The sequence below is a fragment of the Medicago sativa genome, chromosome 1 (assembly GCF_051527215.1).
Source record: "Medicago sativa cultivar Bolivia chromosome 1, Bolivia_mono, whole genome shotgun sequence".
Classification (NCBI taxonomy): Eukaryota; Viridiplantae; Streptophyta; class Magnoliopsida; order Fabales; family Fabaceae; genus Medicago; species Medicago sativa.
Window position 1 is genome coordinate 82,178,559 of NC_140749.1, and position 13,298 is coordinate 82,191,856.

A 13,298-nucleotide genomic window follows, 5' to 3' on the forward strand; every position below is an offset into this window, starting at 1 on the left:
ACAGTTGTATTTAAAATCAATGTCGATCCTTTCTTGGTCAGTATCCAAACTTGGGTGTAAGTTGTATTCGGAAACAGGCTAACTTTGACGCTCATAACCTTTGCACAGGCGTCACAGGCTCAAAGCTTTATGCATTACACTAGTACCTATAATTTTATTCTCTTCCACCACCATGTATTACAAATCTTATATTGAATGAGATGAGTTAGTTCTGTGACTGTAAAAAAAGAGTTTGTGTTCTGATCTTATAAATAAACTTGATATAAACTACATATTGTACCAAAGGAGAAGGGAAGGAAAAGCTGAAAAGCTGTAATTAATTTCCCTTACCTTTTCAGTTTTAGTTTAAAACACCTAATTAGTTTTTCAATTCTAGATTCAAAAACCGGAATTTGAGTATTTCTCTTTGGATTTTCATAATGTACGTAATGTTCAATTCTAAAGTACTTCCATTTGCAAAGGACAAAGTAATTCAATGGGTATATGGTATATGTGATGGAGGTGATATTGTAATGAATGGTTGTATCAAGTAGAAACTGACAAGTGACTTGTATGAAGCTCTACGTAATGCAATTTTCAACGAAAGAAGAAAATTATATATAATACTTCAATCAAAGGCAAGTTAAAAACGAGAAAAAATGCATTTTGAACACATAAAAGTGCAGGAGACTGTATCAGAGTGGGAAAAAGCAGCTATGTATGTCCACTACAGTTGCAAGACAACAACGGCCTGCTGCAGCAATGCAAATAGTGAACGGAGAACGGTACTCTAACGTTCCAGCACTAACGTTAGAGAATTCGCGTCCAAAAAAACCCACAATACTGGCACCAAGGTGAGCATGCTTGCAAAATCTATTTGAAATAAAATGCATAATCGGGAAATAAAACACAACGAAAAGTATAGGTTAAATACTACAAACTAGGAGGAGTTTCCCACTGACTTGTATAATGGGGCTAAAAAGCCATATTAATAATTTTATCAGAGATTTGAAATTACTCTCTGAATTCAATTAGTATCATGTGAACAATCTCAAAAACCATAGAATTGTTGATGAAAAGTTTGTTAAAAGGTGTTAAAACAAACTATAAGCCACAAACAGTAACAATGAATTAAAAATTCCAAAGAACCACCAAAGTAATGAGGTGCTACAGAGATTAAAAAACCACTTCAGTATTGATACCTAAAAATAAACCTAAACATGTTCACTATCCAAAAGAAACTTATCAAAGTATGAACACCGTGAGAATGACCATTGAACGAAAAACAATCATGAAAGTCCAAGAATATTGCGTACTAACTATCTAGCATTCAAACTAATTCTACTAAGTCCACTTTTTCTGCCTTTCCATGCTTCCATAACATGTGCCTTCTAACCAGCCAGTCTTCTCATAAGGTGAACCTGCAAAATAAGATAAATTCAAACTTAGAAACTTCAGAAAATATAATATCATCAAGGTTTTAGTTTTTAATTTGCAATTTGTAGGAATTGAGTTCTAAATTTCAGCACAATGAACATTTAGCACAGATAATTATTAGGAGGGATGCAAAATCCATTACAATATGCAAGAAAGACCTTCATTACATGGAGCACATATTGAAATATAAATTAGGAATTTAGGATGTTAGAGATATAGAAAACAGAAACAAGATAGACACATGAATGAAACAGTTACATCTCAACTACAGAAACTATGATTACTTCTCTAACACAAGCATAAGAAATACTTGCAAAGAGGTAAAAGATTACAAATTTGTGAAGGCATGCAGAGCCTTAAAGAAAGCGGGAAACTCAAACACTAACTCAAGCACAACTAACCCACCAAAACATGTTCACTATCCAAAAGAAAATTATCGAAGTACAAATACTGTGAGAGTGACAATTGAATAAAAATCAACGATGAAAGTAGAAGAATATTCGGGTACTAACTATCTAACATTCAAACTAATTCTGCTAATTCAACTTTTTCTACCTTGCTTGGCTTCCACTACTTGTGCCTTCTAACCAGTCAGGCTTGTCATAAGCTGATGTTGACCTGCAAAATAAGATATATTCGAACTTAGAAACTTTAGAAAATATAATATCATCAAGATTTTGGTTTTTAATTTACAATTTGTAGGAATTGAATTCTAAATTTCAACACAATGAAACTTAGCACAGGTAATAATCAGGAGGGATGCAAATTCCATTACAATTTGCAAGAAAAACCTGCTAAAAAGAGAAAGAGGAAAGTGCCAAAACAACACTTCAATACACTACAGAAACACCATCCATCCACCCTCTTTCCCAATACCCCTTATCCGAAGCACAACCAATATAGAGAGGAAAGGAAAATACACTCATGTTGCATACATGACAGAAAGCTAAGTCTAACATCACCAAATCACACAACAGAAGCTAGGAAGCGGAACCACACTTCTAAAGCCCGGAAGAAAAAAGACACGCCTCAAGTGATAAAGTAAAGCCAACCACCAAGGACCTCAACAACCGAGAAATAACAACCAGCAGAACTCAATACAGATTAGCCCTGCTTCTACTCCAAAATTTAGAAGATTATCTAACCAAAATTCCAAAAGGATCCCAGGACGATTCATAGAAAGGACGAGGCAAGAATAACAAGCCACCCTCCCTATGTACCTTCGCCAAGACAGAACTTTGACACTACCTCAGCCGCCTTCTCAACATTATTATTAAATAGGTGCTCAGTCTAGACTTCCAAATCGACCAAAGCACCATGTGCCAAATTAGCTTCAGCCCATTTCTAGCGTTCTTACATTTACCAAACCCAACAAAGGTAGCAAAGAAAGCGAAAAATGTAGGCGGTACAAAAAAAATTGCAGCCCAACCATCTCCCGACCGCAGACCAAATTTCTTAAGCTCACTAGTATTGATGTACTTATTTTTAACAGCCAAATATTGATAGAATAAAAATCCAAGCACAAGGACTAGCAATGTGAAAACTTAAACCAAAATTAAACAAAAACCGAAAAATAAGAACTAAGCACCAGCCCTCTACACACAAGCAACCAAATCAGCAGCCAAGAAAAGCTAAAAATCCTCTACACATATTCATTCATCATCATCATCATTATCATCAAATCATGCATCATCAATAAGGAACCATATTCAAATTTCAAAGTAAACTCATATAATGCTTGCTAACAAGAATGCCAAAAAATAAAAAGGCGTAAATATAGATTATACCTTGTACCTTTCTCCCGAATAAGGGTGGGAGAAAATATATCAAACTCAAGAGACAATAGTTTCGACTTGGCTTTAAAAGTTAGAGCAGGTTTCACATCCGACATGATCTCCTCGATCGTAGCCTGGACTTTCTTAATCTCCTTCTCAAATACACCTTTAATCATCTCAGAGTTTTGAAGATACTCCGCAAAAGCTTGATCAGATATATTCTCCTCAGAACAATACAATTGTACCTTCCTTACTTGCAACTCCCCAAGAAGCTGTTCTCTTTCCTCCCTTATCGATTCGAGACGCTCATTGAAAATTTCCTTCAGTTGTTTCTGCGTCGCTTCAAGTTCTCTAACATAAGTTTCATTCTCACGTACCAATGATTCCAGTTTATACAACCACACTGCTCCAACAAAATAACCTTTGAGTTCTTGAATCAAGAACGAAAAGATTTCAACATGCTTTTCCACCATATCAAGAGGAGTATGTTGGCTTAGTTTCTCAAGCATTTGGTTAAGATATCCAAATGCTAAGAATTGAGGAGTTTTGTCAAAATATTTTGACACGATATCACCTTGAATTCGTAAGCGACGGTCGTCATAGTCAACGCAGATAAACTTGGCAATAGTTTCAATCTGGTTTGAAGTGAAGGGGTGATCAAATTCATCGGTTATGGTTTGGAGTTCGCTGAAGATGTTCTGCTTGGCTTCATCGTTGCTACTAGTAGTAGCCATTGAAATGGAGGCGCGGGCGCGGAGAGAGAGAGAGAGAGAGAGAGAGAGAGAGAGAGAGAGAGAGAAACGGTTAGGGTTAGGGTTATAGGTCGGTGAAAATGAAAGCGCGTAGTAAGTTGCTATTTATATCAGAAGTGATATATGATTGCTTTGGCCAAAAGAGTAGGGGAATCGTTGCTATTTCATCAGGTTGAGAATCATTTTTTCGTTTTTGAAAAGTGCCAAACACACAATCATGTATATCATTGTATAAAGTATGAAATGATGACACGTAAGATGAAATACAACTAGTAAGTGACACTTTTTTTTAAGATAATTAATATTCCCTCTGTTTCAAAATGAGTGTCGTTTTCAGTTTCCAATGCAATAGTAACTTTTTCTTTTCAATTGTACCCTCCAATTAATGTGAATATTGAAACTAGTTTGCACATATTGTAACTTACTTGGAACTAGAAGTGGGGAAGTGAGAAGGTTGAGAGAATGGTTAATTGAGACTTGTGGGAAGTGAGAAGGTCTACAGTATGATTAATTGAGACTTTCTATTAAAATAGGGGTAATTATGTAATTTAATATAATCGGGGCGGGTTCGGGGATGGGTTCGGGGTGGGTACATGTTTCCCCATTACCCGCCCCACCCCCATCCTTTAAAATCGGGGAAAACCCAAACCCAAATCCAAACCCAGTCAAAGCGGATTTTTCCAGTCAAAATCGCGGCGGGTTCGGATGGATACCCACGGGTACGGGTTCTGTTGCCATGCCTAAGTCTTCCCAAATTATGAAATTAACCATAAAAAATTTGACTTGACCATAAACGAGTTGAAAGTAACTTTTTAATGTATGAACCAACGTCAGAATTTTTTTGTAATCAGTGTTTGTCTATTGCACGCAAACAAATGTTTATATAACCAATTAAATCCATCATGAAAAAAATGTTCATAAAAAAATTCAACATTATTTTATCTTTTACTATAAAAACTTTTGATATTCAATACATATTTTGCATATAACCAACTAACAATTTCTAATAGTTTTTTTCTATTCAGTCTGGTTAACGAATGTCCTAAGGACACTCTTCAAAGATTCCGTATAAAGAAGTTATTTTAAAGTATTTATTTAAAAAGTCAAACATTTCAATTTCTAATTTATTAAAGGGAAATGTTAACTTGTGCCCTTAAGACACAAGTTAAGAGATTAAATATAGAAATATTTTATTGAAAATTGTGCATTCTATGTTTTAGAAATTTAAAATCTTATGTTTTCAAGACAGAAATTATGTTTTACTTCCATTTTTAGCTTCTTAACTTGTGCCCTTAGGGCACGGGCACAAGTTAACACAACCCTTTATTAAATACACATACTTTTATAAAAACTTACAGTACTATTTTAAAATCTTTCGTTAGGGCATTTGTTAACATTTTCCTTTTCTAAATGTGAATTATTTATGCTCCGATTTTTTCAAACTTAAAATTGGCGAAACAACTAAATTTATGAAATTATTTCTAATTGAATTTGAGGTTTTATAAACATACTTGAAGGGCTGTTTGGGAATTTCACATGGAGACTAGCGGTGGGCATTTGTGGTGATTTTTCGGTTGAGCGTATTTTTAAGCACAAATACGACTCATGCAACAAGATATTGGATTATGTATAATTTTCAGGTGTCGAGGGCATTGGTTCCAAAAAAATATTTGGGAATGCCGTCGATGGTGAGAAGGAAGAAAAAGACTCTTTTTGCAACATACGTGATCGCATATGGAAGAGAATTTAAAGTTCCTATGAGAAGAATTTGTCAATAGGGTAGAGAGGGTAGACCTACTAATACCTTAACTTAAAAGGGCAATGTGAAACGGATTTGCCTAAAAAATGGCATTTCGCCCACAATAAAAAAAGGGCAATGATTAAAGGTCTCTTCTTTAAAGCAAGGATCGACAAAAGTAAAAGGACATCCAGCTTTTAATCACACGAGAAAAAATAACAGTGAAAAACAAAGTTGGAACAGATGAATCAAATAATACAAAAGAAGAAAAGTAGCTTGACTCATCACTTTCTTGCTAACAAAGTCAAGTCATGCTAAAGAAAAAAATGCAGCAGAGAACAAACAAAATCAACCAAGAGTCTTGCTGAAGAATCAAGTAATGTTCCCATTGCTTCATTCTCATCTGTGAAATTGTCGGTTTTTTAAACACTGAAACCTCAATTTAAATTTCATAATGCCAATATTCTTGAATGAGTATATATATGTTTAACAGGTTAATTCTCGAATGTAGCATTAAACCAGCAAAGTTTTGATTTTTAATAACAGGTTGTAGGAATCGAAGTCTTTTTTTTTAAAGGCAAAATGGTATATAATTAAAAAACTTAGGAATCAAACTTCAAAATTTAACACTAGGAATATTAAGCATCCTTAAGGAGAAAGTGGGAGAAATAAAGGAGTTGGAGAAGGTAATTTGGCTTTGAAATTTAGAGCAGGTTTCGTCTCCGACCAAACCTCCATAATCTTTGCCTCAATATCCTTAAGACGCTCGATTATCTCACATTTAAGACCATCTAAGTATCCAAGAAACTCTCTCATTAAGGATTGGACTTTTTTTTTGGGGGGGGGGGGGGGGGGGGGGGGGGGGGCGGCTCTGCATGAACTTCTTCTCTTAACTTTGCCAATAGTTTCAACCAACTTTGAACAGCTGTACCAAGTCATCAAACTTAACGTTCTCCTGTATTCTTTTATTGGAAAAGTTGTATTCTCTTGTATTAGAGTAAAGGTTCGGTGTGTTCAGTAATTGATTGATCAACCTGTGATATTCAGTATATTTTGTATTATTAGAATGTGTTCTGATCTTATAAATAAACTTAATGTAAACTACGTATTGTACCAAGGGAATGAAAATCTGTAATTAATTTACTTGAATTTTCCAGTTTTAGGTTAAAACATAGTTTAACATATATTGCTGATGAAGTTTCTTGGTGCAGAAAAAAAAATTTGCTATCATTAGCCAATGCAGCTCTATGGTTTAAATAAAGTTGATGACAATGACCAACATACATATCTATCTATCTGAATCAACAGTGAAGCTAAATCCCACCGAATTTGTACATATATTATTGGCACTCACTGTTGAAGTTAGATGATAAGGTATGTGTAAGTAATAACTCCAAGAGTATCACATAATCTCATCATTCAATTGGACAAACATATTAGACAAAATACAAACAGCTCTTCTGACTTCAATCTGTCTATACAGTCCAACATTTCTCTTGTTAGCAGCAAGTTAACTATACTTTGAAAATCAAGGCTATAACAAAACATCAATAATCAAAGCGTAAAACACACTGGTGGTGACTACTGTACTCAAGCTCACCAACCTGAAAAATGTAAGAACCATAATCATCACATGTAAAGAAAACTAACATCACAAGATGTTACAATGTACACCAGATGCCAACAAGGAAGTCATTTGCCAGAGGAGACACAAAACAGAAGGAGGGAATGTCGATGGGTATGGACATAGACTGACGGTCATCATTTGGCCGCTCATTAGTTCAATGACTCGGCAATCACGGGTTCAACCGCAAAGACATCTCAATCATATGATTAAATCCAATTGAACAATTCAACATTCCGGAAGGGAGTTGGCAGACGCAAATGGTGAGAAGCTTGAGGCTGACTCACTATATCGGAGTGGATGCTGCTGATGACTGGATGAACCGAGGAAACTTACTGAAGCATTGCTTGGACTTGGAATGTGTGAAGGCAAGTATCTTGAGTTAAGAGATGATAAAGATGGATAACCGATGGAACGCGGTGAATTCATGTGTGAAGCTAGAGATCTTTGGGACGCGTTCCTAAGATCCACAGAGCTACGGCTGAAGCTTAGGGAGGGGGATTGACGGTAGGACCTTAGAGAAGGCTGATTGTAAGGGGTACTTGCTAAAGAGTGGTTACGAGAAACAGATTGCGACGGTGAACCAATTTGTATTGCTGAAGATGAAGCAAATGATGACCTCATAGAAGACACGAAAGAGGATGCCGCAGATGACGGGGTTGATGACAGCAGAGGTGTGGATTCTGAAGGTGGTGGATCAGCCAGACCCGTTCTTGCATCACGCTTGCAAACTGGGCAAAAGGTTCTCCATGAAGTAAGCCAAGAATCCACACAGGCAGCATGAAACTCTGTCAATAAGTCGCCAGGAAAAAAATTGAATTAGAATAATCTGTAACAATGACGCAAATTAATATGCACAATGTACTAGTAACTTCAAAACGGGCAGCATAGACTAATCTTTCTTTGAAACAACATATCAATAGCCAGGAAGCGTATAGTAAAATCGAAAACAAAGAAAAACAAGAAACTAGGAAGGCCTAATTTCATCAGGGATAAAGGTAATGGACTAAACTGATGATATACTGGGATTTAAACTCTCGTATTGTTAAAGACAAGGTACAGAAAACACCACAGTTCAAACAAATTAAATGGAACACGAGTGTACTAGGTCCTCAAGCAAACCTGTTTTTGGTCAGCATTTTTTTTTTTTTATAATCAAATGATTTTGGTCAGTAATTAATATTAAATCATTTCATGCACTAGCATTTATATTTTTCAATAAAATCATTTCAGCAATTACTTCCGTCTCAGAATAGAAATTATTTAAAAAAAATTCATGGTATACTCTTCTACAATAAAACCAAAGAGACATGGCCGGAAATCCTGGGAAAATAGCCATAACCTGCCTCATGACAAAGACATTCTCATTTGCCAGATAATAACTGGCATTTATATTTTTATATTAAAAGTTAACACCAATGTGTAAGGCTTTCATATGTCTCAACAAAGGAACAACAACCAATCCAATAATAAATTGCACACAGTACATAAATGTTATTCGAAGATAGATCAAACCAACAATACACTGAATTTGAAAAAGGGAAAAAAATTGGAATGGGAAGACTTACTGTGACAGCAGGGCAGAATCCTGAGTTTCTCTCCAGCGCAATAATCTTCAAGGCAGATGGCACATGTTCTTGATGTACAGTTATCTTCCAAAGCAGAAGTAAAAATCAAACTTGGCATTGCTTTCACTAAGCGACTACTCATGCCATGAAATTCACGAACATGAGAAGAAGTTTGAGGCCTTTCTCTTCGTATGCGATGCCTGCGGACGAAGAAACAAGTGGCCAGCACTGCAGACATAGCTAACAGGGAAATGAACGAAATTGCCATGATAGACCATGCTGAGTTTTCAAAAGTTGGAATGAGCCATGTTTCCACATTAGTTAAACCAGTGTATTTCTTTAGTATTTCACCCGAAGCTTTTGAAACAAATACCGCATGTATTCTTATACCAGCAGAATTTCCTGCCACTGAAATTAAAAAACCACCAATCAGAAATTATAATTTATCAGAATATGACTCAGGTGTGTGAACAAATATACAGATATATATCAAAAGAAAACAAGAAATCAATCCAACAAGAAATGGTCATCAATGGCCTTATAGATTTTACATTATTGCCAAGTTTCAATTTTTTATCCTATATTGTATTTGGATTATCATCTCCAAGCTTGTCCAGAATGTTGTTCAATATGCACCACATACTAAGCTAGAACCCTGATATTTTCCTTCCAAGAGATATTGTAATAATGAAACAATTTACCAACTTCTGTAAAATAATTTCATTGCTTTACAGTAATTGTGCTTATTGTTATGTCTTTTTTTTTATGGTAAAAAAAAAAAAAAAAGACATTACAATAAGCACAATTACTGTAAAATCTACAGCAAAAACGTTTCTAGATAATGGATCTCTTAGTCTATACAAAACAATTTTGCCACAACCAGTTAGTGTACCAGACAACTCACATTAGCATTTTTTATGTGTCAAAAATAATTTGATGACAATCGCATATATGAAGAGAAAGATAAAGAACAAAATGTTGCTACATAAAACAATTGGTCATTACTTGCAACCAGGATGCCACCATCTTCATTGTCATAGACAATTGCAGCTTTGTAGCCAGCACTTTGTGCAATCCTAACCTTTTCCTCAAAGCTACACCCCCCTCTAACCATCAAAACAAAAGGTGAACTAGCATTCGAAAGTGTTCTAGCTTTATTCGTAAGTTCTGTACATGCATCAAGAGGCTCTGCCAAGAATAAGGCTCCGTATTCTCCAGAACCTTTGACCGATGGAGCTGAAATCAAAAGCCATTCATGTTAACAAAAAGAGACAGGTAGATTTAACATCAGCACCACAATCAAATGCAATACTATAATATTAAAACAATAACACAGCAACAAATTTACATTCTTCTTCATCACCATCTTTTCCCCAAACAAAGCACAAATTTAATCACAAAAATAAATCCGGAATTTATCTTAGGAATGGCAAGTATATTCCGGAATTTATCTTAGGAATGGCAAGTATATGCTTTAAGTCTATGGTTTTTAAAATCGCCACCACAACCATCACAAAGGAAACACAAATTCTAGAATATAACTATAGAGAGGTAAGTATCTGTTATCTGATATAAGTTCAACAAACAACAACCAAAGTCTTATCCCGGTAAGTAGGGTCGGCTACATGGATCAAATTACGCCATAATGTTACCTAATATAAGTACAACAACCAAAGTTTTATCCCGGTAAGTGGGGTCGGCTACATGGATCAAACTACGTCGTAATATTATCTGATTAAGTACATGTGACTAATTCCATGCTTTGCATGCCTCAACTGTTTGTTGACATATTCCAGCATCAATTCAAATCCTTTTCTCTCTCTTTCTTTTTTCTTTCTTTATTAGATAGGATTTGACTTTCCAGTGTGCCAAAAACACTACCAGTGTAAGAATTTCCAATACTCACAAATTCCATAAAATCAAAATCCTATTCAAACTAGCTGAAATCAAATAACACAGAATCCAAATTCGAAGGAAAAAAACAAAACTCACCGAAATTAGCTTCAATATCATCAAACGAGAGAGTGATGTTGTTCCCAATCAACACAACCTTAGCAGCCGCCATAGCACACAAACTCAACAAAGAGAAGAAAAAGAAGCAAAGATTCGAGGAACCCATCAAAGCAATTGAATAGAAAAGCACGAAAGATTAGATTTTTGGTTGAAAATCATCCAAAGAGAAATTGGGGATTTTGAAAATTAGGGTTTCGGAAACACTGCAGAAAAAAGAGAAACATCAGCTTCCATGTCAAAAATGAATGTTCTATTCCTTTGATGCTCTCTGTTTTCTTCGAATTGATTGCAAATAATATTGTGACAGCAAAATGGGAAATTTAATATTGTTACAATAATGAGAAAAATAATCAATACGTCATATCTTATAAAGTTTCTACTATCTGATTGGTACTTAGCATCAAATATCAGAGATAATTATATTGTTGTTATCTCTGTCAAAACAAAATCCCCCTTAATATAAGAAGAAACAATGTTGTGGAAAATCCCATACTAGACTATCCTCTAATGATGACACGTCCTTAATTCAGGGGTAAAACAAGTCTAAATATTGCTTTTCCTAACTAAATGAACAACTAAGTACCAAGTTATGTTAGTTTGGTTTTATTGCACTTCAAAATGTTTATCCCGGTTTGAAGCTGACTACATGTCCCAACTTCCGTACATTTTCTAAAAGGCTTCCAGTTACCTTTTCGAACAATACACCAAGTCAGAAACCCAATCAATCAAACCTGCTTCACTATTTTCAATATCTATCATCATACATAACTCTATTCTCGCCTGCTACTTTTAAAATACTACACATACAAAATTACTACACTCTAAGCTCCCAAACTTTCATTTTCACACTTCAACTTTTCTGGTAACCACTTCTCTCATATATCATGAATCCACTTATCAATATTTTCCGATGTATTAACTTCATTTGTTGTTCTGGTTCCACATTGTTTAATCTCCATGTTGTTTTTAGATCTGAGTTAACAAGTTTTCTGTAAAACCATGTTTTATGTATTTACACTTTTCAAACTTATATTACTCTGTTCTTATGTATTGTCTAACTTATAACATATTTGTTTTCTGTAAAACAAATCTAACTTATAACATATTTGTTTTTAGATCTGAGTTAACAAGTTTTCTGTAAAACCATGTTTTATGTATTTACACTTTTCAAACTTATATTACTCTGTTCTTATGTATTGTCTAACTTATAACATATTTGTTTCTATTTATTCTCAGAGCAATAACAATGATAAGACCAGTTCAATTTATCCGTGACATTAACCAAAAGAAGGATTTCTGGAAGCTAGCTGTGAGGGTGAAAGACAAATGGGTTGTTGTTAAGGATGGGAGGGAGCACTTGGAGATGGTTATCGTTGATGCTAAGGTATAATGTGTATCATTAGCTGCCTTAATATTCTATATGCTAAATATAGTATAAAACCTAAAAGAATATCAATAACTTTTACATACATGAAAAGTTGATTATCAGCAAGTGCTGTTTAAATATGAGTTTATGTGTCTCTCCATACTGACCTTAAATGTACATAGTTTGGTTGACAAAACTAACATACAACATATGTTATAGGGGGATGATATTCAAGTTGTGATCCCTACTGAATACAAAGCTATGTATGATCTGATATTGAAAGAGAATAACACCTACACAAAGCTATGTTGTGATCTGATATTTACTACTACACCCGGTCCGATTTTCAAGAAAAAGTTTAATCAACATTTGAAGTTTATAATATGAGACTGAATTTTTAACTAAATACATCAAATTGTCGATACCAAATTTTCTCTTATAAATATCATCTTATAAAGTATTATTTCAAAAATTAAGTAATTTAGTAATTTAACTAAAGTTGCGTGCATAATTATAAACTTTTTTTTTCCAATACTACATCCTATTAATTATATATTCTATTACTATCCCACTCCAATAGAGCTACAATGCAAGTTATGTGTGACGTACTAAGGACTACAACTTTATATTATACCTGACATTATTATTTGTACTGCAAGTTTAGATTCTCACCACGTGATTGAACAGTGTATATTCTAGACATGGTTTGATCACACCCCAACCGCACATTTCTCTACAACTTATTCTAAGATATCTAACTCAATAATTGAATTTGAAGTATCGAATCGAACACTATAACATGAAACTAATATGGCCTTTATTTGAAAAAATAAAAATTATTAAAATATGATAACTAAGTCTACAACTTATTCTAAGATATCTAACTCAATAAAATATGATAGTAATATATAGGATGAAAGTAACCTTTAAGTTTATGACATTTTCGTTACAGCACAAGATAGAGGTTACTCCCTCCGTCCCGGAATAACTGACCCATTTTCTAAAAAAAAGTGTCCCAAAATAACTGACTCATTTCAATTTTCAAT

General features: G+C 34.5%; 2 protein-coding genes across 2 annotated transcripts; both read right to left on the reverse strand.

Annotated features, from left to right (window-relative positions):
• Nucleotides 1-1,084: 1,084 nt before the first annotated feature.
• LOC146958140 (uncharacterized) lies at nt 1,085-4,151 on the reverse strand. The gene is made up of 3 exons (XM_085739720.1): nt 3,204-4,151; nt 1,972-2,034; nt 1,085-1,400 (listed from the first exon to the last, which is right to left on the reverse strand). Exons 1-3 carry the CDS (start codon nt 3,923-3,925, stop codon nt 1,388-1,390), a joined length of 798 nt encoding a protein of 265 aa, XP_085595846.1. The 5' UTR covers nt 3,926-4,151; the 3' UTR covers nt 1,085-1,387.
• A 2,838-nt stretch (nt 4,152-6,989) lies between these two features.
• Nucleotides 6,990-11,137, reverse strand: LOC146958141 (receptor homology region, transmembrane domain- and RING domain-containing protein 2-like). Its single transcript, XM_085739721.1, has 4 exons — nt 10,866-11,137; nt 9,879-10,109; nt 8,874-9,281; nt 6,990-8,093 (listed from the first exon to the last, which is right to left on the reverse strand). The coding sequence occupies exons 1-4, from the start codon at nt 10,990-10,992 to the stop codon at nt 7,534-7,536; spliced, it is 1,326 nt and encodes a 441-aa protein (XP_085595847.1). The 5' UTR covers nt 10,993-11,137; the 3' UTR covers nt 6,990-7,533.
• Between the last annotated feature and the right edge of the window lie 2,161 nt (nt 11,138-13,298).